The 25,740-nt window shown below is 63.7% G+C and overlaps 3 protein-coding genes and 2 long non-coding RNA genes across 11 annotated transcripts; 3 read left to right on the top strand and 2 right to left on the bottom strand.

Annotated features, from left to right (window-relative positions):
* The first annotated feature begins 313 nt into the window (after positions 1-313).
* Positions 314-906, top strand: ELOF1 (elongation factor 1). The gene is given in 4 exon segments (XM_066986579.1): positions 314-347; positions 350-428; positions 515-585; positions 684-906. Coding segments are annotated over 4 exon segments (249 nt in total). The 3' UTR covers positions 749-906.
* A 954-nt stretch (positions 907-1,860) lies between these two features.
* On the bottom strand, positions 1,861-5,834 carry CNN1 (calponin 1). Of its 3 annotated transcripts, XM_066986561.1 has the most exons (8): positions 5,458-5,834; positions 3,991-4,112; positions 3,821-3,887; positions 3,570-3,707; positions 3,046-3,156; positions 2,798-2,944; positions 2,670-2,706; positions 1,861-2,370 (listed from the first exon to the last, which is right to left on the bottom strand). In XM_066986561.1, exons 1-8 carry the CDS (start codon positions 5,518-5,520, stop codon positions 2,180-2,182), a joined length of 876 nt encoding a protein of 291 aa, XP_066842662.1. In that variant the 5' UTR covers positions 5,521-5,834; the 3' UTR covers positions 1,861-2,179. The 3 variants fall into 3 exon arrangements, with proteins under 3 accessions (XP_066842662.1, XP_066842664.1, XP_066842663.1); XM_066986563.1 differs by lacking the exon at positions 2,670-2,706 and having other exon boundaries at positions 1,861-2,290; positions 5,458-5,833; XM_066986562.1 differs by lacking the exon at positions 2,670-2,706 and having other exon boundaries at positions 1,861-2,406; positions 5,458-5,831.
* A 2,762-nt stretch (positions 5,835-8,596) lies between these two features.
* On the top strand, positions 8,597-11,543 carry LOC136788295 (uncharacterized). Its single transcript, XR_010827164.1, has 2 exons — positions 8,597-9,558; positions 10,577-11,543. It is a non-coding gene; the product is annotated as an uncharacterized lncRNA (long non-coding RNA).
* Positions 11,544-17,597: 6,054 nt separating this feature from the next.
* On the top strand, positions 17,598-25,322 carry LOC136788284 (snRNA-activating protein complex subunit 2-like). Of its 4 annotated transcripts, none has more exons than XR_010827156.1 (8): positions 17,598-17,963; positions 18,836-18,955; positions 19,049-19,114; positions 19,774-19,944; positions 20,517-20,812; positions 21,178-21,519; positions 22,128-22,232; positions 22,305-22,675. XR_010827156.1 is itself a non-coding variant. In XM_066986560.1 (6 exons), exons 1-6 carry the CDS (start codon positions 21,505-21,507, stop codon positions 25,305-25,307), a joined length of 552 nt encoding a protein of 183 aa, XP_066842661.1. In that variant the 5' UTR covers positions 21,376-21,504; the 3' UTR covers positions 25,308-25,322. The 4 variants fall into 4 exon arrangements, 2 of the variants coding, with proteins under 2 accessions (XP_066842660.1, XP_066842661.1); XR_010827157.1 differs by having other exon boundaries at positions 21,302-21,519; XM_066986560.1 differs by lacking the exons at positions 17,598-17,963; positions 18,836-18,955; positions 19,049-19,114; positions 19,774-19,944; positions 20,517-20,812 and adding exons at positions 24,323-24,397; positions 24,704-24,769; positions 25,207-25,322 and having other exon boundaries at positions 21,376-21,519; positions 22,305-22,494.
* On the bottom strand, positions 21,127-22,312 carry LOC136788297 (uncharacterized). Of its 2 annotated transcripts, XR_010827168.1 has the most exons (3): positions 22,109-22,312; positions 21,878-22,005; positions 21,127-21,430 (listed from the first exon to the last, which is right to left on the bottom strand). It is a non-coding gene; the product is annotated as an uncharacterized lncRNA (long non-coding RNA). The 2 variants fall into 2 exon arrangements; XR_010827167.1 differs by having other exon boundaries at positions 21,878-22,128.
* Positions 25,323-25,740: the final 418 nt, after the last annotated feature.

Consider the following 25,740-nt stretch of genomic DNA (forward strand, 5'->3'; position numbering starts at 1 on the left):
CCTTCCCCCGGCTTCCCCCCACCCTCCACCGGGTGCCCCCCTCCCTACCCCATGCCGCCCCTCCCCCCGGGTGCCCCCCCCCCCCCCCCAGGTCCCCCCTTCCCCCGGTCCCCCCCTTCCCCCGGGTGCCCCCACATTCCTGGGGTGCCTCTCCACCCCCCGCCCCCCCCCCTTCCCCCTGATGCCCCCCCCCCCGGTGCCCCCCTCCCCTGGGGACCCCCCGACCAGAGCTATTCCCCCCCTTCCCCTCCCCCTCCAAGCCCCCGCCCTCACCCCCCGTCCCCGTTTCCCCCCCCCCGTGCCCCCCCCAGCCATGGGCCGCCGCAAGTCGAAGCGGAAGCCCCCCCCAAGAAGAAGGTGACGGGGACGCTGGAGACGCAGTTCACCTGCCCCTTCTGCAACCACGAGAAGTCCTGCGACGTCAAGATGTGAGGGGGGCCTCGGGGGGGGGGAGGGGGGCACAACTTCACCCCCCCCGCACCCCACTGAGCCCCCCCCCCCCCTCGTTTTGCAGGGACCGTGCCCGCAACACGGGCGTCATCTCGTGCACCGTGTGCCTGGAGGAGTTCCAGACCCCCATCACCTGTATCCTCCGCCCCTTAACCCCCCCCCCCGCGCCCCCCCGACCCCCTGACCCCCCTCGCCCCCCCCCCCCGTTAAAACCTTAACGCCCCCCCCCCCAGACCTGTCGGAGCCCGTGGACGTCTACAGCGACTGGATCGACGCCTGCGAAGCCGCCAACCAGTAGCACCGGGGCCCCCCCGATTTTTTTTGGGGGGGGGGGCACATCCTTGCCTGCCCCCCGGCCCTTTTTTTTTCGTTCTCCTTTTTTTTCTATTTTCTTTCAATTTTTTACGTTTTGGACCCTGGCTGGGGGGGCAGCAGCTCGGGACCCCCCCCCCCCCAGCAGCTTGGGACTCCCCCGGCAGGGAATGGGCCCCCCCGCTCAGGCTGGGTGCTGGCCCCGGGGGGCCGCGGGGGGGAGGGCAGGGGGGCTGTGAATAAACGCCCGCGTGGGGCCACAGCACTGCCTGGGGCGCTTTGTCACTGCGGGGGGGGACGGGCGCTGGCGGGGGGGTCCCCATCCTTGTCCTTGCTCTATGCCTTGGGGTCCCCCCCCCATCTCACCGGCCCTTTGATGTCACGCTGCCCCCCGGTCCCTCAGTGTCGTCCCCCCCCCCGTGCTCCCCCCCATCCCCTTGAGCCCCCATCCTCAGTGTCCCCCCTGCTCCCCCCCGTGTCCCCCCAACCCCTTGTTCCCCCCCATCCCTTGGTGACCCCCCCCCCATCTCCATGTGCCCCCCAGTCCCTCAGTGTCCCCCCCTCTTGCCAGCCCCTTGATGTCATGCTGCCCCCCCGCACCCCCCCCCATCCCTCAGCGTCCCCCCTGCTCCCCCCATCCCCCCTGCTCCCCCTGCCCCCCCGTACCCTCAGTGTCCCCCTGTGCCCCCCATCTCACTGTCCCTTTGATGTCACGCTGCCCCCCCGCAGTCCCTCAGTGTCCCCCGTGCTCCCCCCATCCTCTTGAGCCCCCCCATCCTCAGTGTCCCCCGTGTCCCCCCCAACCCCTTGTTCCCCCCCAACCCCTTTTTCCTCCCCATCCCTCGCTGACCCCCCCATCTCCATGTGCCCCCCAGTCTCTCAGCGTCCCCCCTGCTCCCCCCATCCCCCCTGCTCCCCCTGTCCCCCCCCGTCCCTCAGTGTCCCCCTGTGCCCCCCCATCTCACTGTCCCTTTGATGTCACGCTGCCCCCCCCCCGCGGTCCCTCAGTGTCCCCCTGTCCCCCCCCAGTCCCTCAGGTGCCCCCCCGCACCCCCCCAAACCCACCCCCGCCCCCCCCCCCCAGCAGAGCCGCCTGCGTTGCGTGTGCCGTTTATTGTGCCTCCGTGGCTTCACAGGTGTGGGGCGACGGCGGGGGGGGCCCCCGCTCCGAGCCCCCCCCGAACGAGGGGCTCCCCATCCTCCGAGCCCCCCCCGAAGGGGGGGTCCCCCGCTCCGAGAGCCCCCAGAGGGGGGTCCCCGCTGCGGGCCCCCCCCCGGCGGCGCGGTGAGGCCGGTGCGGTGCGGCGTCCCCCGCCGCGGGGACGTGCAAGCGGCGGCCGCAGGGACGGCGGCGGGCGGTGGCGGCGATAGGAGCCGAAAGGGGGTCCGGGGGGGGGGGGTCCCGGTCCGGGGGGGGCTATTGGGAGTTGTAGAGGCTGTGGTCGAGGCCGTCGAGGCCCAGCAGCCCGGCGTCGCAGTACTTGGGGTCGTAGACCTGGCGCGGCAGCCCGTACACCGTCATGCCCTGCTGCGAGGCGCCCTTGTTGCTGCCCATCTGCAGCCCGATGGTGTGCGTGTCGCAGCGCTCCATGCCCAGCGCCGGCTCGAAGATCTGCCGCTTGGTGCCGGCGCCGTCATCCCCGCCTGGGGGGGGGGGGGGGGGCAACACCGATAGGGACCCCCCCACACCCACCCAGGGCAATTATCCGCCCCCCTCACAGCGCTCCGTGCCCGGCCTCGGCTCGGAGATCCGCCGCTTCGTCCCCGCCTGGGGCAGGGGGACAGCACCGACAAAGACCCCCCCCCGAGCCCTTTCCCCCCACCACCTGGACCCCCCCCAGACCCATTTCCCCCCCAATTAAGTGTCCCCCCCCCCCCGCAGTGCTCTACGCCCCACGCCCGCTCTGAGATCTGCCGCTTGGTGCCCGGCGCCGTCATCCCCGCCTTGAGGGGGGGGGGCACGGCACCGCTAGGGACCCCCCCGGCCCCATTTCCCCCCCCCACGTTAATTCCCAGCCCCCGGAGCTCCCGGTACCTGGCTGGCGCCCTTGTTGGTGCCCATCTGCAGGCTGATGGTGGCCTGGTCCAGCGGCTGGTCCGTGCCCAGCTTGGGGTCGTAGAGGTGCCGCCGCGTGCCGTACGCCGTCATGCCCTGCTGGCTGGCGAACTTGTTGGTGCCCATCTGGGGGGGAGGGGGACACGACACGGGATTGTCACGCGGGGGGGGCCCCATTCGTGCGTGCCCCCCCACACACACCCACCCCCCCCAGCCGCTGCCGTCACCTGGAGGCCGATGATGTTCCTGCCCTCGCGCAGCTTCTCGGGGTGGAAGCGCCGCTGCTGCTTCTCCGCGTACTTCACCCCCAGCCCCACGTTGTTCCCCTTCGTCTTGGCCTGCGCGGCACCAGGATGTGGGCATGGCCCCCCCCGCGGCCCCCATTTCCCCCAGTCCCCCCCCCCCCCCAACCCCCTTCCCTTTCCCTCTTCCCCCCCCCCCGGTGGGGACGGGTCGCTCCCCGCGCTGTCCTGTAGGGCGCTGTGGGCACCCCAAACCTCCTGGGGACCCCCAGCCCCCCCCAAATCCCCCTCAGGACCCCCCCCAAAGCCCTGCCTGCCCCCCCCCCCGCCCCCCCCCTTGTTACCTCGCTGGCAAGGCGTGCATGTGCCCCCCCCCCCCACCTCCCCCCCTTATTTCCCCCCTTAACCCCTACCAGCGGGGACGGGTCCCCCTGGAGACCCCCAGACCCCCCTCAGGACCCCCCCAAAGCCCTGCCCGCCCCCCCCCGTGCCCCCCCCCCCGCCGTTACCTGGCTGGCGAGGGCGATGAGGGTGGACTGCACCTGCGTGTGGTTGGTGTTCTCAAACAGGTCGTTGGCCTCGAAGATGTCGTGGGGCTTCACCCCGTAGCGCGTGATGGCCCGCAGGAAGTTCCCGATATTCTCCAGCTGCCGCAGACACCAACCCCGGGTTTTTTTTATGGCCCCCCCTGGCTTTTTATGCCCCCCCCCCCGGCTTTTTATGGTCCCCCCCCCCGGTTTTTTATGGTCCCCCCCCTCACCTTGTGCCAGTTCTGCACGGGGTCGTTCACCTTCTGCACCGAGCCGGGCTGCAGCTTGTTGATGAGCCTGGGACGGGGTCACCATGGGGGGGGTCACAGGGGGGCCGTGACCCCTTGGATAGGGTCGGGGGGGGGTGTTTTTTTTTGGGGGGGGGGGGGGGGGATCGTACTCGCAGAGGATGACGCCGTCCTTGAGGCCGTCCATGAAGTTGTCCCCGATGCGGCGCCCGGTGGCCCCCTCGATCCAGGCGCGCAGCTCGCGCTCCCGCTGCGGGTCGTACTTCTGCGCCAGCTGGGGGGGGCACGGGGGGGGGGGCGTTATGGGGAGAGGGGGCACGGGGGGGGCATCAGCGGACATCAGCGGGAGGCATGGGGGGTGTTATTGGGGTCAGGAGGGGCGTCATTGGGGTCGGGGGGGGCACGGGGGCTTTATTTGGGGGCGGTGGCGTCATTGGGGGGCGTCAGTGGGGTCGGGGGGGCCACAGGGGGCGTCATTTGGGGAGGGGCATGAGGGACATCATTGGGGTTGGGGTGAACATCAGTGGGGGGCGTCACTGGGGTCGGGGGCGTCAGTGGGGGGCGTTATTTGGGGGGTCACGGGGGCGTCAGTGGGGTCAGGGGGGCCATGGGGAGTGTCAGTGGGGTGGGGGGGGCGCACGGGGGAGACGTGATGGGCTCAGGGACATCATCGGGGGGGGGGGGGAATGTGGGGAACACGGGGACACCCCCGGGTGGGGGGGTTCCGGGGGGGACATCACTGGGGTCGAGGGGGGCACGGGGGGGGCGTTATTTGGGGTCGAGGGGGCCACGGGGGCTCAGGGACATCACTTGGAGGGGGGGACATGGGGGACACGGGGACACCCCCGGGTGTGGGGGGGGTGCGGGCAGAGGCAGTCCCCAGCCCCCTACTGCGGGGGGGGGGGGGTGGAGGAGGGGGGCTGGATCCCTCCGGGTGCCCCACGGGGGGGGGAGGGCGCACCGAGGGGGGGGGCCCGGCGACGGGCCCGGTGCTGCCGCCCCCCCCCGGCCCTCCGAGCCCTTGCCCATATATAGCCCCGGGGCCGCCGCCGCGCTCCGACGCCTTATAAGGGCTCGCGGCGGGGCCGGGGGGGGGGCCCGCCGCCCCCCCCCCCCGGCCACCCAGGGCCCCCCCCCCGCCGCTTAACCCTTCCCGAACCCCCCCGCGGAGACGGCGGGGGAGGGAAACGGCGCGGACCCCCCCTCCCTTCCCTCCCCCCCCCGATTCCCCGTGGGGAAACTGAGGCACGGCTTGGGGGGGGCACGGGGGGCGTCGTTGGGGCCGGGGGGGCGTTATTGGGGTCAGGGGAGGCACCGGGGGGCATCGTCGGGTTCGGGGGGGGCGTTATTGGAGTCGGGGGGAGCACGGGGGGCGTTATTTGGGGTCGGGGGGCGTCATGGGGGTCGGGGGGGAGGGCGGGGGGGGGCGTCTTTGGAGTCCCCCCCCCGGCCCCTTCCCCCCCAGCCCCGTGTCCCCACCCGCGACCCGGCAGCACCAGGGACAGCGCCAGCCCCGGACCAGCCCCGGGAATCCCGGTTCCCCGCCCCCCCCCCCTCGACCCCCCCGACCCCCCCCCGGCCCGGTTGGGCCCGGTTGGGCCCGGTTCGGTTCCGCCCACCTTGTTCTTGACCTCGGCCGACAGCCCGTAGGCCGGCCCGCGGTTGAAGTTGGCGTTCGACATCGCCTCGGTTTGCCCGGTTCGGCCCGGTTTAGTCCGGTTCGGTCCGGTTTAGCCCGGTTCGGTCCCGGTTCGGCCCGGTTTAGCCCGGTTCGGATCGGTTTGGCCCGGTTCGGTCCCGGTTTGGGTCTGGGCTGACCCGGTTTGGCCCGGATCGGATCGGTTCGGAGCTGATTCGGTACCGGTTCGGTCCCGGTTCGGTTCGGATCGGCTCCGGTTTGGCCCGGTTCGCTCCGGTTCGGCTCCGGTTCGGCCCCGGCTCGGTTCGGCCCCGCTCGGCTCGGCTCGGTTCGTCCCGGTCCCGGTCCCGGTCCCGGTCCCGGCGCCGCCGCCGCCACTTTTAAAAGTCGGTGGCGGGCGCGGGGCCCCCCCCGGCGCGGGGCCGGGCCAGCCAATGGGCGCCTCCCGCCGCGCTGACGTCACCGCGGGGGGGGGCGATGGCGTCATTTTTTCCACATTTAGCGGGGGGATCCCGGGATGGGGGGGGGTCCGGGTCTCCCCCCCCGACCCCCCCCTCAGCCCCCCCGTCTGTCCGTCCGTCTGTCCGGGTGTCCCCCCTTCCCCTGCCCGCCCCCCCCGGGCATCCCTCACCCTGTCCCTCCGTCCGTCCGTCCGTCCCTCTGTCTGTCCGTCCCTCTGTCCGTCTGTCCGTCTGTCAGGCCCCCTCCGTCCCTCTGTCCATCCCTCTCTGTCCGTCCGTCCGGCCCTCTGTCCGTCCATCCGTCTGTCCGTCCGTCAGGCCCCCTCCGGCCCTCTGTCCCTCTCCCCATCCTCCTGTCCTGTCCGTCCCGCTGTCTGTCTGTCTGTCAGGCCCTCTCCGTCCCTCTGTCCGTCCCTGTGTCCATCCCTCTGTCCATCCCCCTGCCTGTCCCTCTGTCCATCCCTCTGTCTGTCCCTCTCCATCCCTGTCCGTCCCTCTGTCCGTCCTTCCCCCTCTGTCCATCCCCGTGTCCGTCCCCGTGTCCCCCTGTCTGTCCCCCTCTGTCCCTCTGTCCATCCCCGTGTCCGTCCCCGTGTCCCCCTGTCTGTCCCCCTCTGTCCCTCTGTCCATCCCTGTCCATCCCCGTGTCCCCCTGTCCGTCCATCCCAACCCCCCCCTCCCCACCCCCCCCCCCGGTGCCGTCACCGGATCGGACTCCGCGTGTGGGGGGCGGGGCGGGACGGGGGCGCTTCGTCACGGGCGGGGAATGCGCCCCCCTCCGGTACCCCCCCCCTCCCCCCTCCGGTACCCCCCCCTCCCCCCTCCGGTACCCCTCCCGTACCCCCCCTCCCCCCCGTACCCCCCCTCCCGGTGCCATCCCCCCCCGCCCCCCCCAGGGCCATTTGCCGAGGGGGTCCCGGGCGGGGGGGGTCCCATGGGTGGGGGAGGGCCGGGGGGGGGGGCCGGGGTCCTGGGAGGGGGGGGGGGGGGGGGGGTCCCATGGGTGGGGGAGGGGCGGCCGGGGGGGAATCCCGGGGGGTGGGGGCGGGGGGGGTCCCGGTCCCTGCCGCCCTCCCCCCCACCCCCCGCGCCCGGAGCCGCCGTTTCCATTTATAGCAGCGGCCGCCGCTCTGACGTCACCCTGCCCCCCTCGTGACGTCACCGCCAGCCTCGGGCTCTGACGTCACACGGCGGGCCCGCGGCCGTGAGGTCACCGCGGCTCCCCGGCCGTGACGTCACCGCGGCTCCCCGGCCCCGCCATCACCGCTGGGGCGCGCGCTGTGACGTCACGGGGGAATCCTCCGGAGCCCCGCGCGCGGATTGGCTGCGTCTGGCCACGCCCCCTGGGTTGCCCGCGGTTGGCCGCGCCCCCCGGAATGCCCGCGGCTCGCCCCGCCCCGCCTCACCGATTGGTCGCGCCTGGCCCCGCCCCGCGCCGGGATTGGCCGCGCCTGGCCCCGCCCCCTGCCCCGGAAGCGGTTCCCGGCGCCGGTGGCGGAGCCGGGCCCGGGGCGGGCGCCATGAGGCTGAGCGGGGCGCGGGGCCTGGCGCGGCTCTGGGGGGGCGGCGGCGGCGGCGGTGGCCTGAAGGTGGGGGGGGGCGGGGACACCGGGGGGGGGTATGTGGGGGTCACGGGGGGGTCACGGGGTCGTGGCGGGGTCACCGGGCCGGGGTCGGACGCGGGGACACGGGGGGGGGGGGGGGGGGGGGGGGGGGCACCCAGTTCCCAGGGATTTTGGAACCTTGCTCTTGGGGGAACGAGGCCGTCAGAAGCCCATTGAGCAGACGATGGGAAACGGGACCCCTCCTGTGAGCTGAGGCCCAGAGTGATGCCCTGACCCAGTGCAAACAGGGCACTGCCATAGAGCTACTGATGTAGGTGTCGATGTGACAGAAACTTCTCACGGGGCTTTGGTTGCAGAAGTGTCCCCAGGGAGGGCTTTGCCAGACCCTCGGCTGCTTCCTGCGCTGGAGCCCAGCTGGTATCCCAGGGGTGGGAAGTCATTTCACTGACTTCACAAACTAAGCCCTGGTTCTCCAAATTGCACTGGTGCCAAAGTTAACTTCCTACTTTCTGTTCAGGTCCTCTAAGAGCAAAGGACAATGCTGAAATAAGAAAATCTTCCCCAACATCCCCTGACATCGTAGAGGATCTCATAAAGGAGTTAGACGAGGCAGCACATGGTGGGTATATTTCACTCTGTCCGCCATAAGACTTGGGAAGCTGAGGTTCTAAATCCATGTGTGGACACACCGTAACCTGCACAGCAGGAAGGGATGGATCAGAGCGGAGACACTCAATTTCACACCTGGCAGGCACTGGTGAGCGCCAGAGAAGGCCGAGAGCCTCTGCTGCCGCTTGTGGGTCACGCCGTGTCCCAGGGGCAGCTGCTAGCCCAGCACTACCATAAGTGGTCCGAGCTGTTCCGTGCAAACATTGGTATCCAGCCAGCAGCAACTGGTGTGTGCTTGCAGCTGTGCCCAGAATATGGTTCAAGGAGGAGCAGTTCCTTGTAGTCACACTGTCCTGCTTTCTTTCTAAAGGGCTGGTTAGAGAGACTGTGCCGAAGAAGGTGCTTTGGCGAGGAAGCGGTCGCACGCTGCCACTCTCTGACAAACGAACAGGGGCAACACAGGCAACTGCCCCACCAGGTAAAGGCTGTTTCTTGGTCATCCGCTGTCACCAACCAGAACCAGCATGCGTGTGCAGGTTCTTGCCCTGGTACCCGCTCTTGCAGCTCATGTCAGCAGCCAAACCCAAGAGTGTCAGTAGGCAGCAAGTGTTGCAGAGGAAGGCAGGAGTGGCTCCCTGAGGATGGCTGTCTTCCCCGGGCTGTGACAGCACGTGAGAGCAGTGCAGCGGAGAGACGCTCACAAAGCTCTGTGGCTGTGGCTAGAGAGGGGTCACCTCCCAGCGCACCCAGTTCCCAGGGATTTTGGAACCTTGCTCTTGGGGGAACGAGGCCGTCAGAAGCCCATTGAGCAGACGATGGGAAACGGGACCCCTCCTGTGAGCTGAGGCCCAGAGTGATGCCCTGACTCAGTGCAGATGGGGCACTGCCTCACTGGCACTCCTGGGCTCCCGAATTTTGTTCAGTTTTGTCCCTAAGGCTCCGAGTGTGCCTCGAGCAGCGAAGGTGGGCAAGCGCCTAAGACCTTTTAGAACTCCAAAGAGCTGGGGGAGCAAACCTGAGACACTGGGCCCTCAGCATTATGGCAGGGGAAACAAAGGATGGAGGGAAAACAAAGCTGAGAGGCAAAAGGGAGGCTCCAGAGTGCCTTGAGTTGCAGTGCCTTTGGCAGATTCCCCAGCTTCTGCTGAACCTCAGGAAGCATTGCGGCCTGAGGATTTTCACTTGCTCAAAGATGCTAACCAAATGAAACAGAACACTTCCTGGCAATGTCAGACCTCCGGTGAGATTACCAGTAGTGCGCAGGACACAGCAATGTCCACAATTGTTCTTGCAGGCGTGGATGGGGAGAACAATGCAAACACTGCGAAGCCCCAAGATTTCCTAAGTTTCGGCATAGCAGTCACTGTGGTATTCGTGGCTCGCCTCCTGCTTGTGATAGTTGCGTGCTGGGTGCGTGAGTATTCGGCGTTGGAGGCAGAAAAATCAGTGAGTTGTTGTTCCCCCGCTCCCTCTCCTCCTCTCCCCCTCCCAAATTCGTTACCGTATCTTTGTCAACATTATTATGTGGCTGCTGCCAGCCAGGAAGCAGTTGTCGTTAGCGTATTGTGAAGTGAGCAGTTAGTTTTTGACCAGACTCTTCTGAAATTTCTGCTGTCCAGTGCTTTAGGTGGCCTCTAATTCCTGGGCATTCTGTTCTGGAGCCCATTTTTCTGTTGCTGGTCTTAGCGAAGCTTGGCCCTTCCGCAGCAAGAGCAGAGCCAGGGACAGCCGTAGGCAAAGCGAGGTCAGGAAGAGAAATGCAGGAGCTGAGAGAGGGTGCCATCAGAGAGAGAAGCGCAGCAGTGCCAGTTCCCCCCCAGCACAAGGCACCCTGTTCTGGGATGCCCTGAATTGCAGGTGTCCGCCTCAGCCAAGGTGTGCCAGCTACTGGGAGCATGGGGATGAGCCCTGCCAGCTGCGGGCATTGCCTTGGAGAGGGGCAGTCGGTGTGTCACAGCCGCACCTGAGCGCTGCCAGCGTGCGTGTCCTCAGCACACACAGAGCTTGTGTGTTTAATTACACATCCCAAAGAGCGGATGGGCAGCACCTCCCCGAACAGGGAGCCGAGGCCGTCACCTTGTTGGGCCAGGGCCAGGGCCGGGCAGGGAGCTGAGTACTGGTCCTTGCAAGGCGCTCTGAAAAAGGGCAGCCGGTGGCTGTTGGGACCCGGTCGTGCTGAGCCCGGCTGTGGACCCCTGTCTCTGCGGGGGCCAGGTCTTCTTGCTGGGACAGCACGTGCAGAGCAGGCAGGTCAGGATGGCTGGCGAGGCGCTGGGGAGGAGACAAGCTGGGGCAGGATGTGGAGGGGAGCAGAGTCCCAGCCGAGGGCACAGGGCACCCTGTTTTCTGCACAGAGCACTGTGTGCCCACAGCTCACGCACAGCCGGGTGCCTGCACCCTGCTGCCTCGCACCCGCCTGGCACCGCAGCCGCAGCACGGCCTCAGCAAGTTCCTGTCTCCGCAGGCGCCTCGCCGCAGCCCAGGCAGCCCAGACATTGACACCCGCAGCCGCTCCGTGAGCCCCTACAGGCAGCCTGACCACCGTGGTACGCCTGAGAGCCAGGCCCGATGCCAGCAGCCACCATCAGTGCCTGGAAGAGCGGCCCGCCTGCCACCAGCCCGGCCTCCACGGCCCCCAAGCCCGGCAGCGGATCAGTGGAAGGTGCACGACCGGCCCAGCAGCCCCCAGTCCTCGTGGACACAGACACCACCTCCACGGCCCCCTCCACCCTCTTCCAAGGGCTGGGGCAGCCCCCCCGGGATGCAGCCTTGGCCACACTTCCAATAAATATTGTGTAATACAGCACAGCAGTCCGGGTCTTATGTACAGCGACACCCAGGAACCCACAGCAGGACTTTGTGACTGATCGACAAGTAAGCCTGAGGGTCCTCGGTGCTGGGGGTCAGCCAGACTGTGCCCACCATGCAGGGAACGCAGGGGAAGGGAGCTGGGGAGCAGCACAGCAGGAGCAGACAGAAGGGCTGTGAGCGCGGCAGCGACCCTGCACAGCGCTCACCCGAGAACCCCCTGCTCAAACTGGCAGTGCCGCAGCCACACACAAGCGCGGGCCCTTCCTGATCCTGGGCCGAGGCCAGGCTCCCCACAGCCAGCCCTCCTCAGGTCCTGACCCTGCACGGATGGCCGATTTTGGCCAGGGCGCCCCATGCCAACGCTCCCACGGCTCAGCTCTCCTCAAAGGGTACAAGAAAAAAATCCCAGCTCATTGCCCAAGTCTCCCTTGTGCTGGGCCCCACAGCTGGATGCTCTGCTCTGGGGAGGGGGGTTTCACGAGGGCACAGCACACGGGGAGAACGGCTTTTCACTGGTGACGATAGCAAGATTGAGTGGCTGAGCAATTACAAAGACAGCTCTTCCTTTCCGTAGCATATTCTCCCCTTTTTAAAGGACAGGCTCAGCTCAGTTTTTACCAGATTGTGGTGTTTTTTATTTATTTCTTTACATCATGCAAACAGTGTGTAATATACTTCTTTTTGCTGCACTACCATCCTGAGTGGAACAACAGCTATTAAGACTAGAGGTAGAAAGAGGCGACTGAGGGGAGGCCTCACGGCGGCCCTCAGCTTCCTGAGGAGGGGAGTGGAGGGGCAGGCGCTGATCTCTTCTCTCTGGGGACCCGAGGGAACAGCACGGAGCTTCATTGCCTCAGCCCCCTCCAGTCGCTGCAGGTCACTAAGGAAGAGGTAGATCGCAGCATGCTCCACACACGCTTACTTTTGTACCAGCACGGTGCCACTGCAGGTGCCCAGCAGCCGTCTGCAAGGCGCTCTTGAGTGGAAGGGAGAGACGAGTGCCGTGGAGCAGTCCCCCGATTCTCCCATCAAAAAGTGCCCCCATTCCGAAGCCTTTGGGTACACCTGAACTCCCCTGGGGAGCCTTTATGCAACCCCACACAACAGGACTCTGCGCCTTCTCTCTCTCCAGACCCTAACCCTAATTAAGGCCCCCCCCATAGCCACTAAGACCCCCCCCCCCAAGCCATTAAGGATCCTCCCTGGGACCCCCCCAACCCCCCCCCCCAGGATATTAAGCCTAACCCTAATTACACCCCTAATTAAGCCTTTCAACCCAAGCCTTTGGGTAGACCTGACCTCCCTTTGGGAGCCTTTACACAGCCCCACACGCAACAGGACTCTGCGCCTTCTCTCTCTCCAAACAACCCTGACCCTAACCCTAATTACGCCCCTAATTAAGCCACCCAACGGAATCCTCTGGGTATACCTGATCTCCCTTTGGGAGCCTTTACTCAACCCCACACACAACAGGACTCTGCGCCTTCTTTCTGAACAACCCCGACCCTAACCCTAATTACACTCCTAATTAAGCCTCCCAACCCAAGCCTTTGGGTAGACCTGACCTCCCTTTGGGAGCCTTTACACAGCCCCACACACAACAGGACTCTGCGCCTTCTCTCTCTCCAAACAACCCTGACCCTAACCCTAATTACGCCCCTAATTAAGCCTCCCAGCAGAAGCCTTTGGGTAGACCTGATCTCCCTTGGGGAGCCTTTACACAACCCCCCCACACAACGGGACCCTGCGCCTTCTCTCTCTCCAAACTACCCTAAATGTAACCCTAATTACACCCCTAATTAAGCCTCCCAACCCAAGCCTTTGGGTAGACCTGACCTCCCTTTGGGAGCCTTTACACAGCCCCACACACAACAGGACTCTGCGCCTTCTCTCTCCAAACAACCCCGACCCTAACCCTAATTACGCCCCTAATTAAGCCTCCCAGCAGAAGCCTTTGGGTAGACCTGATCTCGCTTTGGGAGCCTTTACACAGCCCCACACGCAACAGGACTCTGCGCCTTCTCTCTCCAAACAACCCCGACCCTAACCCTAATTACGCCCCTAATGAAGCCTCCCAGCAGCAGCCTTTGGGTAGACCTGCTGTCCCTTTCTCCTCCCCCCCCGAACCACATCTCCCAGCACCCCCCGGCGGGCCGTTCCCTCCCAGCTCCCCCCGTTTCCACCCCGTTTCGTCGCCCTGACGCCATCTCCCCGCGCCATGAAGCCTCCCCCCCGGCCCCGCCTGGTCCCGGCCCGCTTCGCCGAGGCCCCGGCGGGGAGGCCCCGGGCCGCGGCCTGGTCGCTGCGGGAGAAGCGATCGCTGCTGGCGGCGCTGCGGGCCCAGGCCGCCCTCGGCCTCCCGGAGCTCCAGGCCCGGCCGCTGCGGGAGAGCCTCCCCCGGCGGAGCGAGGCCGAGGTGGGCCCGGGGGGGGGCTTAAAATCCCGGGGGGGGGCTTAATGGCCCGGGGGGGGTCCTTAATATCCCGGGGGGGGCTTAATGGCCCGGGGGGGGTCCTTAATATCCCGGGGGGGGGCTTAATGGCCCGGGGGGGGTCCTTAATATCCCGGGGGGGGGGAAGGGGGCTTAATGCCCGGGGGGGGGTCCTTAATATGCTTGGGGGGGTCTCAGGGAGGGTCCTTAATGGCTTGGGGGGGGGGTCCTTAATATGGCTGGGGGGGGCCTTAATGCCTGGGGCGGGGTCGTTAATATCCCTGGGGGGGGCTCTTAATGGCCGAGGGGGGTCATTAATGGCTGGGGGGTTCCTTAATATCCCCGGGGGGGGGTCCTTAATATCCCGGGGGGGTGTTGGCGGGGCCCTGGGGAGGGTCCTTAATGGCTTGGGGGGGGGCCTTAGTAATCTGGGGGGGGGGGGGGGGGGGACTCCTGGAGAGTCCCCCCCACCCCAAAAAAAAAACCACGGTGGGGTCCGGGAGGGAGCGGCGTTTATGTACAGGCGGGGGGGGGGGGGCAGAAGTGGGGGGGCCCCCCCGGGAGAACGAGGCACTTGGGTGGGGGGGGGAACCCCAAAATGCCCCCCCCACGTCATTTGGGGTGGGGGGGGCCCTAAAATGCCCCCTCCGAGGTGCTTAAGGTAAGGGGGGGACCCCAAAATGCCCCCCCCAAGTCATTTAGGGTCGGGGGGACCCCAAAATGCCCCCCCCATTGATTTAGGGTGCAGGGGGGGGCTCAAAATGCCCCCCGCAAATCATTTAGGGTGGGGGGGGATCCCTAAAATAGTCCCACGATGATTTAGGGTGAGGGGGGGGCCCAAAATGCCCCCCCCAGGGTGTTTTAGGTAAAGGGGGGGGACCCCAGAATCCCCCCCCCCAGATCATTTGGGGTGGGAGGGGCCCTACAATGCCCCCCCCCAAGGCCCTAAAGGTAAGGGGGGGACCCCAAAATGCCCTCCCCAAATCGTTTAGGGTGGGGGGGGGGGTCCCAAACAGCGGGATTTAGGGGATTTCCCCCAAAATTTGGGGTCGGGGGGGGCGCAGGGGTAAGAAATGTATTTTTTTTTTTAGGGGATTTTCCCCCAAATTTTAAGGGAGGGGGGCAAAACTGCGGGTTTTGGGGGATTTCTCCCCAAAATAAGGGTTGGTTTTTTTGGGGGGGGGGGGTAACTGGGGTCACAAATGGGTTTGGGGGAGTTTTCCCCAAATTTGGGGTTTTGCGGGGTCCCAGCAGCAGCTTCGGGGGGATTTCACCCCAAAATGGGGGGGGGGGGCACAAATAGCAGCTTTGGGGGATTCCCCCCCAAATTTGGGGGTCTTTTGGGGGGGTCCCCAAAAGTGACGTCACGGGGAGGGATTTGGGGGATTTTCACCCAAAATTTGGGGTCTGGGGGGGGGGGAATCCTACAGGCACACCACAAGCAGCGGTTTTGGGGGAAATTCCCCAAATTTCAGTTTTTTCGGGGGGGGGGGGGTCCCTAATTGGGGTCACAAGCAGCGGGTTTCGGGGGGAAAATCCCCAAATTTGAGGATTTTTGAGGAAATTTCCCCAAACTTAGTGTTTTCTTTGAGGAGGGGGCCCCAAAACGGGGTCGCAAGCAGCGGTTTTGGGGGAATTTCCCCAGATTTTGGGTTTTTGCTGAGGGTGGGTCCCCAAAAAGGGGCCACAAGCAGCGGTTTTGGGGGAATATCCCCCGATATTGGGACTTTTGGGGGGATTTCCCCAAATTTGGGGGGGGTTCGGTGTGGGGGGGAGTCTCAAATGTGGGTAACAAAGTGTTTTTTTTCGGGGGGGGGGGGGCGTCGCAAAACGGGTCACAAGCAGCAGCTTTTGGGGCCGTTTCCCTGGATTTTGGGGTTGTTTCCCCGGATTTTGGGGCCGTTTCCCCGGATTTTGGGGCCGTTTCCCGGATTTTGGGGCTTTTTTTTTGGGGGGGGGGGGATTTCCCTATATTTTTTTTGGGGGGGGCTCATTTGAGGACCCCCCTCGGCCTTATTGGGGGGGGGGGCGCTCATTTGGTGCCCCCCTTCCGGTTCTTTCGGGGGGGGGGGGGGGCTCACTTATGGACCCCCCCCTCCAATTTTGGGGGGAGGGGTCCCATTTGAGCCCCCCGTCAAATTTCTTTGGGGGGCCTCAGTTGGGAACTCCCTCACTTTATTTTGGGGGGGGGGGGGGGGGGGCTCATCTGAGGACCCCTTCCCGATTTCTTTTGGGGGGGGGCTCTCACTTGCCCCCCCCTTTTTTTCGGGGGGGGGGCTCACTTGGGCGCCCCCTTTTATTTTTTCGGGGGGGGGGGCCTTAGGGTCGCCCCGACCCCGTTTTGGGGTCCCTAATTTGCGGGGTGACCCCACGGCACCGGGCCTGGGTGGGTTTTGGGGTCCCTAGGGGGTCCTCGGGGGGGGGTCTTTAGGGCTGCCCCCGGCCCTATTTTGGGGTCCCCAAATCCCCCCCGGGGGGGCCTTGGGGTGTAGGGGGAGACCCCATGGGATTGCCCCCCCCCTTGGGGTGCCCAGGGTTTGGGGTGACCCCATAGGGCTGGGTCCGGTCCCTTTTGGGGTTCCCGGGGGGCCCCTAAGGGGGGGGGGAGTGGGGGGCCTTTAGGGTTGCCCCCAGCCCCTTTTGGAGCCCCCCCCAAATTCTCCCCCTTTTTGCCCCCCCCCCCCAAATCCTTCTCCCACTTTTGCCCCCTCCTCCCTTTTGGGGCTGGCCCCCCCCAAAAATCCCTTCCCCCCCCCCAAATCCCCTACTTTGTGCCTGCCCCCCCCCCCCCCAAAAAACTTCCCCCTTGGGTGCCCCCCCCCGGCCTTCTGGGTGCCCCACCCCCCAAATCCCCCCGCTCTTCTGGGTGCCCCCCCCAAATCCCCCCCCCTTTTGGGTGTCCCCCCGCCCATTTGGGTGCCCCCCCCCCCAAATCTCCCTCCCCCTTTTGGGTGCCCCCCTTGGATGCCCCCCCCCAAATTCCCCCCACTCACCCCCCTCTCCCCCCAGGTCTCCGCCGCCCCCCCGCCGCCAAGTGATCCCACCACCACCACGGGGGGGGCACAAGGAGGGGCCCCCCCGGTGCCCCCCCCACCCCCACCAGGTGCCCCCCCCATGTTTTTTGCCCCCCCCCCCAATATTTCCCAGTTGAAGGACCCCCCCCAGTAAAGATGTTTGAACTGCAGCGCCCCCGTGGGAATGGAAATGTTTTTGCAGCGTTACATGGTACAGAAGGAAGGAATGGGGTATTGGGATGTGCTTACCGCGATAAGAAAGCTCAGCAGGTGACCTCCTAAAATGCAGACACCCAGCCTCCTTAGAGCGATCAGGTGGAAATCGCCGTGTTAAGTCAAGGCAGACAAGGGGAGAAAACATTGCCATCCCAAAAACAGGCCGGCAACTGAAGGCCAGGCATTGTCTGGGAAGCATCAGACAGATTGTGAGCCTGGATTACCCACTCCAGTGGGGAAACTGGGGAGGGTCCTGTCATCAAAAAGTATATAAACTGGGTTTTGGAACTATGGGTGTGCTCTCCTGCTTGTGGGGCGCCCGCCACTGCAATCGCGAATAAATTCCTGCTTCGCTGAGCTCCTCGCCTGAGCCCAAGTTGTTGGCTACGGAGCGTTTCTCACACCCCCAAGCCATTAAGGATCCTCCCTTGGGACCCCCCCCCCCAACCCCCCCCAGGATATTAAGCCTAACCCTAATTACACCCCTAATTAAGCCTTTCAACCCAAGCCTTTGGGTAGACCTGACCTCCCTTTGGGAGCCTTTACTCAACCCCACACGCAACGGGACCCTGCGCCTTCTCTTTCTCCAAACTACCCTAAATGTAACCCTAATTACGCCCCTAATTAAGCCTCCCAACGGAAGCCTTTGGGTACACCTGAACTCCCCTGGGGAGCCTTTATGCAACCCCAAACACAACGGGACCCTGCGCCTTCTCTCTCTCCAAACTACCCTAAATGTAACCCTAATTACGCCCCTAATTAAGCCTCCCAGCAGAAGCCTTTGGGTAGACCTGATCTCGCTTTGGGAGCCTTTACACAGCCCCACACGCAACGGGACTCTGCGCCTTCTCTTTCTCCAAACAACCCTAAATGTAACCCTAATTACGCCCCTAATTAAGCCACCCAACGGAATCCTCTGGGTATACCTGACCTCCCTTTGGGAGCCTTTACACAGCCCCACACGCAACAGGACCCTGCGCCTTCTCTTTCTCCAAACTACCCTAAACGTAACCCTAATTACGCCCCTAATGAAGCCTCCCAGCAGCAGCCTTTGGGTAGACCTGCTGTCCCTTTCTCCTCCCCCCCGAACCACATCTCCCAGCACCCCCCGGCGGGCTCGTTCCCTGCCAGCTCCCCCCGTTTCCACCCCGTTTCGTCGCCCTGACGCCATCTCCCCGCGCCATGAAGCCTCCCCCCGGCCCCGCCTGGTCCCGGCCCGCTTCGCCGAGGCCCCGGCGGGGAGGCCCCGGGCCGCGGCCTGGTCGCTGCGGGAGAAGCGATCGCTGCTGGCGGCGCTGCGGGCCCAGGCCGCCCTCGGCCTCCCGGAGCTCCAGGCCCGGCCGCTGCGGGAGAGCCTCCCCCGGCGGAGCGAGGCCGAGGTGGGCCCGGGGGGGGGCTTAAAATCCCGGGGGGGCTTAATGGCCCGGGGGGGTCCTTAATATCCCGGGGGTCCTTAATTTATTGGGGGGGGAGGGGGTGTTGGGAGGGGTCCCGGGGAGGGTCCTTAATGGCTTGGGGGGGGGGGGGGTCCTTAATATGGCTGGGGGGGCCTTAATGCCTGGGGCGGGGTCGTTAATATCCCTGGGGGGGGCTCTTAATGGCCGAGGGGGGTCATTAATGGCTGGGGGTTCCTTAATATCCCCCGGGGGGGGTCCTTAATATCCCGGGGGTGTTGGCGGGGCCCTGGGGAGGGTCCTTAATGGCTTGGGGGGGGCCTTAGTAATCTGGGGGGGGGGGGCTTGGGGAGGGGGGGGCTTGGGGAGGGGGGGGGGGGACTCCTGGATAGGGTCCTTAATGGCTTGGGGGGGGGTCCCTTAATATGCCCGTGGGGGGGGGGGTGGTCCTTAATAACACGGGGGGTCCTTGGGGGGGGGGGTTGGAAGGGGTCCTGGGTCCCCAATTCCTCGGGGAGGGGGCTTGGGGGGGGGTCCCCGGGGGGTCCCGGGTCCCTGCGTACCCCAAGGTACATGGGGGGGCAATGGGGGGTACAATGGGATGGGGGGGTCTGGGGGTGCACCGGGGGGAAATGGGGGGGGGTACATGGGGATGGGGGGTGCACGGGGGGGCTGGGGGTACACGGGGGGGGGCAACGGGGGGTTTTGGGGTGGCAATGGGGGGGGGGCATATCAGTGGGTCCTACGGGGTCGGGGTGGGTGGCAGCTCCCGGGGGCTGGAACTACGGGATATTTTTTGGGGGGGGCTATGGGGTATTTGAGGGGGGTCCCTAATTCCTGTGCCCCCCCCGGCAAAGATCCTCGGCCTGGTGTCGCGGCTGCGGGGCCGGGCGGCGCGCGAGGCCGTGGGCACCCAGCACCGCGCCTGCCTGGAGGAGCAGCGGCGCCGCTGCGCCCGGCGCCCGGCCCCCATCGAGGTGAGGACCCCCACCCCAGGGGGGGGACACGATTTTTTGGGTGGGGGGGACACGGGGGTCATATTTGTGGGTTTTCGCCTCCCCCCCCTCCAGGTGTGGCTGGAGCTGGCACAGACGCTGGCGGAGGGCGTGGAGGAGGCAGCGGCGGCGTTTTCGCAGGTGGGGGGGTAAAAAATGGGGGGGGGTAAAAAGTGGGGGGGGTGGGGGTAGATTGGGGGAGGTCGGGGGTAAATTGGGGGGTTCAGGGGTAAGTTGGGGGGTTCAGGGGTAAATTGGGGGTTTCAAATGAGGGGGGTGAGGGTAAAATGGGGGGGTTAAATGGGGGCTGGGGAGTAAATTGGGGGGGGGGGACCGGGGGTAAAATGGGGGGGTGGGGTAAAGTGGGGGGGTTGGGCGTAAAATGAGGGGGGGGGTTAAATGGGGGAGCCCAAATTGGGGGGGGTGGGACAAGGGGGTGAGGGTAAAGTGGGGGGGGGGGGGTTGGGGATAAAGTGGGGGGTAAAATGGGGGGCTGGGGGTAAAATGGGGGGGTTGGGGGTAAAGGGGGAGTAAATTGGGGGGTTGGGGGAAAATTTGGGGGGTTGGGGTTAAAGGGGGGTTAAAATGGGGGGGGCTGGGGGTAAATTGGGGGGGGGGACCGGGGGTAAAATGGGGGGTGGGGGTAAAGTGGGGGGGTTAAATTGTGGGATAAAATGGGGTTAAAAGGGAGGGTCCTTAATGGCTTGGGGAGGGGGAGTCTTAGTAATCTGGGGGGGGGGGCCTTAACATCGCCAGATGGTCTCCGAGGAAGGTAACTCCTCTGGGGTCTCCTTAAACAGGGGCTGAGCTGCTGGGGGCACGGCTGGATTTGGGGTCCCACAGGTGTGACTGTCTGGGAGACCCTCAGCCTCATTCCCCCTCCCCATAACAACCCAGTGGTGAAATTGGGTGCTGGGGATTTTTCGTTATCTCACTTTGTTGAGGTCCTGCCTCGTGTCAACACACTGGTGGTGAGTGGAAACCCCTTGAGACCCAACCCCTTCCCGGCCCTCTCCTTCCCACACCTGCTCCTCCTATTTTGGGTGTGGGTCAATGGTATTTTTGTAGGGTTTGCAGCTGGGGGCAGGTAGGGAGGTGGAGACCAAACGTGTTTTCCCAGTGGCTGCTGTGGAGGAGCATCAGCGACGGGTTTTACCCTTCACCCTTAGCCTTTTCAACCCCCTTCCCCATTTCCTATTTTCATAAATTACCAAGTTGCAGCAAAAAAAAATAAAATTGCTTGAAAGCACATTAAGGACATTTCTGCCGGCATGGCAAAGCTGCCCAGGGTGTGGAAAGGGTTTTTGCAGTCTCCTTTCTTTCATCACTTCCCGCAGCGGGACGCAACCTTGTGCTGAATCCCAAGGAGATAAAATGAGTCATAGCCCAGAGACATTTCTGCTTTACGAGGTCCCCTCTGTGCTTTATTGTATTCCTTGAAATGAAAGCCAGTTTCTTTTCTTTGCGTGGAGTTAGTCCCTTCTGCCTCTGCTCCTTGCACCTCACCTCCGTCCCCCCTGCCTGTCTCCCTCTCTATCCCCAGCCGCAGTCCCTGCCCCGACCCTCTGGGTGCTGCAGGGACAGAAGGAATATTTCTTTGGAGACGCTGTCACGCTGGTGTGCACCACTCCCCCCAGCATCACTGGAAGCTGACGTACCAAATTTTTGGCGAGGCTGGCTGGGCAGTTTCAGGATTTAGCTCGACGAATAACTACACGTTTGAGTTCGTCCTCTCCCGAATGCAACACAGGGGGCCGCATTTCTGCAGCTATTCCCTCAAGCAAGGTCGGAAGCAGCTCATATCCCCAACCAGCGAAAAACTGGTGATCAAGATTGGAGGTGAGCTGTGTGATTTCTTTATCTTTCTCTCTGCTTTCTCCCTCCTCTCTGAGAACTATTCAGATGCCCAAACGTGGGTGTCAGCTATCGCCCCGCAATGTGACAACTCACCTGGAAATCAGGATTGGTGGGCTTTGTGGTTTAACCCAGCCCATCCCCAAAATCAGTAGGATTTCTGGGTGGAGGATTTATCTTTCTGGGACCAGCATGGTCTGGAAGGTGGCTGCCACTGGCGCTCTTCTCATGTCGTGGCAGGAAGCCTACAATCCCAAGCTTTGCTGCATGCAGTGGGAAGGCAAACAACTGGAGATCCGTTTGTGCTGTCCTTATTGCTACGTCTCCATTTATTCCTCCCCTTTTCTCAGACCACCTTCCCCAGCCCCTGCTGATGGTGGAGTCCCCGCTGGGAGAGGTGATGGCAGGAGATCTCCTGAGCATCATCTGTAAGGCCCCTGGAGACGCCACTGTACGGAGGTTTCACTTCTACAGGGATGGCCAAGAGGTCCTCCCTACGACAGAAGGCTCTGAGGACAATGCAGCAGATCACGGGGGCAATTTAAGGACTTCCATGGTCCTCCAGCTCCCACGTGCTGGTCCCCAACAGAGTGGAAACTTTACCTGCAAGTATGAGGAAGAAAAGCCTGAGAGGTGGATCCCGTCCTTCACAAGCCAAGCCGTGTCTATCAGTATAAATGCCCAAAAGAAAGGTGAGCTGGCCATCCATCCACCCACCTAACAATCTGTCAGTCCATCCACCACCAACCCACCCATCCATCCACCCATCCATCCATCCAGTAACCAGCCCATTAAACCATCCCTCTCTCCATCTGTCCATCCGTCTGTCCCTCCCTCTCTCCATTTTTTCCTGAAACGATTCCATTCCAGTCCCTGTACGTTCCTCTCCAAACTAGCTGATTTTTGCACCGGGCAGCTGCTCTATCTATCCGATCACCATCCTTCTGTCCATGACTCAGCCCACCCAGTCTTGCACCCACCTCTCCCTCCCTCTCAGCCCTTCCATCACCCCAACCACCCCAAACAAGTATCGAGCATCCCTCTGTCCACCTTTATGGCTCAGCAGCCTCTCCTTGGCCTCCCGAGCCATTGTTCCCAAATTTCTCAGTGCCTCCTGCAGAGCCAAGCAAGCGGGGAAAGTCTTTGGGTGTTCAGCACTCAGGACCTGAGCAGAATGCCTGGAGACGGAGGGGTGGGGAAAGGGAAAGAGAGATGGTGGCGGAACGATGCTCACAGCCTTCCCTCCGTCAGCACGCATGAACTGTGTCTACATCTCCTAACCTGTCCCACCCTCTTGCAGGGAAGAGCTGCTTCCTTCTTCTACGGCTCCTGGTTGTGGGCGGCTGCTTCCTCACCATCAACAGCCTCATCCTCCTCTTCTTCTGGGCCCGGGGGAGAACCAAAGGTACACCCTGAGCTGAGGGGGGAATCGCCCCACCTTTGGGCTCCCCACCACCCACCTCGCTCCTTCCCGCAGACGCCTCGTTCCTGTCTGGAGCCAGCCCTGCCGGGATCTCCCAGCTGCACGCCAGATCCCCACACACCCTTCAGGAGGAGAATAAGTATGAGGAACACTAATGAGAGGAAGATGCTGTGGGCGATTCCACCCCCTAAAGACCGCTCCCTGCTGAAGACGCATCCCAAAAGACTGGTGTGCAGCCAAACAGGTGCTCACCTGTGGGAAAACAAAGCAAGAAACGGTTCCTGGGAGGATGAAAGAAGTAGAAAGGGGTCGTTTCACGTGGTAGAGGGGAGGGAGGAGACATGGACGTTGTCGGGAAGGGTGATTGTGAAAGAGAAAATGAAGAAAGACCAGAAATAAAAATGGAAATTGTGAGGAAAAAGAAAGGAGTGAGAAAGGGTGAGAAATGAAATGGAGAGACAAACAGTGTGAGTGAAAAATGAAAGCATGGACAGAGGCTGAGACAGAGTGAGAGAGGGATGGGGAAGAAAAGGGATGCCAGGAGCATCGAGGAGGGCACGACGGTGGGAAGAGCAGGTTGGAGAGGTGAAGGAGAAGAAAAAAGGTGGAAGGAGAGCCCCCAAATCAGAACAAGCCCTTGTGCGTGTCATTAACTGGATGGCCACCGCTGTCACCTCGCCTGGTTGTCCCGGTGTGTTAGGGATGTTAGGGCATCCAGGGAGGGGTGGGAGAGCCGCTGCAGGTGGGGTGGGTGGCTGGGGGCTCTGGTGTTTGGGCTTTTGGAGGGGAATGTCCCATAGCCCATATACGTGGGAGCTGTGGGGCTGCAATAGGAGGATGCTGGAAATGCAGAGACTGGGAACGTGTGAAAATGTGGAGGTGGCATTTGAGCCCCTGGGGGTGGCGTACAGGGAACTGGGGGGATATTGGGGTGGGACGTTAAGGAGTGAGTGGTGGATATTTGGGGCATGTGCGGGGCTATGGGATATGGCATGCCACCAGCACTGGATATGAGGGGAATGCAGGGATGTGGGGAAGCTGCGTGATCAATATGGGAACCTGAGCTGATGGGGGCGCGCTGGGAAATCTGGCTATGGATGGCACTAAGGACAGGGGGCTTTGGGGATACGGCAGGCTGCTGGGGAGGGATATGGGGGCAGGAAGGAGATGGCGACCCTGCCGATGGGATACAGAGCGACTTTGGGGCAGTATGAGGCTGTGAGATATGAGGATAGCGGAACCGCTCTCTCCTGTCCTCCGCGGCCTTATCTCCACCTCGCAGCCTTCCTTCCCCTCCAGCCTCTTTCTGCCATGCCCTCAGCCCCCGGCAGCCAGCAGTGGATGAGAAAGAATCGATAGAGGGGAGGGAGCGTGCTGCCGGGCCATGAGGTCCCAACGCTGCTCCGTGACACCGGGAGGGCTGCGAGGTCACAATACCTCTCGGCGATGCAGTGCTGGGCCGTGACATCCCGACACCCCATTGTGACGCTGGGCCAGCCCACAGGCACTGCTCCGCACCGGTCCTGACAGCAGCAGTAGCTGCAGCTGCAGCGGCGGTGGTGGAAGCATGGTGCGAGTGTGGGGAGCCACGGCCCCTGCCTGCGTCCTCTTCCTCCTGCTGGTGGCCCTGTGTGCCCGGGGTGCCCAGGCTGCGCCATGGCGACCACCGGGAGCAGGTGGGTGGGCAGGGCCGGGGCCAACACCAAACCCTGGGCGGCATGGTGCTGCGCGGCACGCGTATGGATGGAGGGGACGGGGACGGGATGGCAGCAGGGCCGGGCGGGCACCGCGGGCAGGGGGCAGGCAGGAGGCAGAAGCCCCGCAGGGTGGCACGGTGGGGCCGTGGCTGCTGCGGGGTTGTTTCCTGCCGGGGGGGCCGGGAGCGGCGCTGGGGCCGAGAAGCCCGGGTCTGAGCCCCTGTGGGGCTGAGGCCGCTGGCCCCTCTTGGGAAATTTCCACCTGCATCTTTGTCCCGTGACATTGCCTCAGCCCCCTCAGTCACTGCAGGGTGCTGGGGAAGAGGGAGAGCACAGCATGCCATGGCAACGTCTCTCATCTCTGCTTGATTTTAGATGATGACGATGTTGGCTCTCGATATCCAGCTTCTCAGCTGGATCATGGTTTGGAGCCTCAGGAGGATCCCCGAGGTACGTTGCGAGTGTGCTTCCTTGAAGGAAGATGGCTAATGGGCTGTAATAGTTTATTCAGGGTCTTCCAAGCGCGTTTGTGCCTTGAGGGGGCTTGCACAAATGAGCCCTGAATATTTCTTCACTTGGAGAGATGCCACCCCTGCCCCTCTCCACAGAGAGGGAAGAACCCAGGCTTTTCTTCCTGTTTGGGCCATGTCATTACCTGAGCCCCAGCCAGTGCCTCCCGGTCACTGAGGAAGAGGCAGGCCCCAAGAGGCAATGGAAGCTCCCCTTACCTGTGTCTGATCCCACTTGTGCCCACAGGCAGTACTGGTCAAGTGCCTCCATGGAATCCTGCTCCTGAGCCTGCCAGTATGGGTCCCACAGGTGGTAAGTTGTCCGTGTTCATTTCCTTGCTGTTTGTTAAGGGTTTGTTGAGCTAGCTCAGCAAGGGTTCAGCTGCTCACTGGCCAGGGGGCTTCTCCATGACAAACATGGATGATCATTTTTCCCGGGGTCTGCACGCTCCCCCTGCAGTGGGGTCTTCCTTTGTGTCCAGCAGAGATCTTCCCGTAAGAAACACCTGAGGGGCCACATCTTTGGCGGCGTGGTCCCTGCGGGGTGTTGCGCACAGCCTGGAGAGAGGATTTGGGAAGAGGCCAAGAGGGAGCCTCCAGCTCAGCAGGCCCCTTTGCGGCTTTGGAAATCCTGGCTCGTGTCTGGGTCCCACATCCTTGCCTGAGCCCCCTCCAGTCGCTGCAGGTCACTAAGGAAGAGGTAGATCACACCATGCACGGGGAATGTTTCTCTTCTGTGCTTGATTGCAGCAGTTCTCGTAGGCTCTGGCTACTCGACACCTCAGCCTGATGTGGACCACGAGCCTCAGGTTAATCTGCCAGGTAAGTCAGCGGAAGGCAGGAGCATCTAGGTGCTGCAGAGCCAGCAGGCACCTTGCGCTTGAGTTGAGACCTGGGGTGGGCACGGGGAGGGCCCTTCTCCGGGCAGCTCCACGCACGCTTAGTTTGTACCAGCACGGTGCCACTGCAGGCACCCAGCAACTGTTTGCAAGATGCTCTGGAGTGGCAGGGAGAGACGAGTGCCGTGGAGCAGTCCCCTCTTTGAACCGCATTCTCTGTCACTCTGGTCAGAAGGAGTATGTTGGCGTAGTTCACAGGAGGGACTCCACTTGTGTTTACAGATGGGACCGAAGGCGAAGGTGATCCAGGCTCCCAGATGGGTTCCAGGACTGAAGCTCTGGGAGATGGCCTGGGTAAGTTGTGGCTTTTGACTTCCTTTGAGAGCTGCCAGCTCAAAGCCCAAACGTCAGCCAGGCATCTCTGCAGGTGGGAGGGTATAGACCG

Source organism: Anser cygnoides, chromosome 34, assembly GCF_040182565.1.
Source record: "Anser cygnoides isolate HZ-2024a breed goose chromosome 34, Taihu_goose_T2T_genome, whole genome shotgun sequence".
NCBI lineage: Eukaryota > Metazoa > Chordata > Aves > Anseriformes > Anatidae > Anser > Anser cygnoides.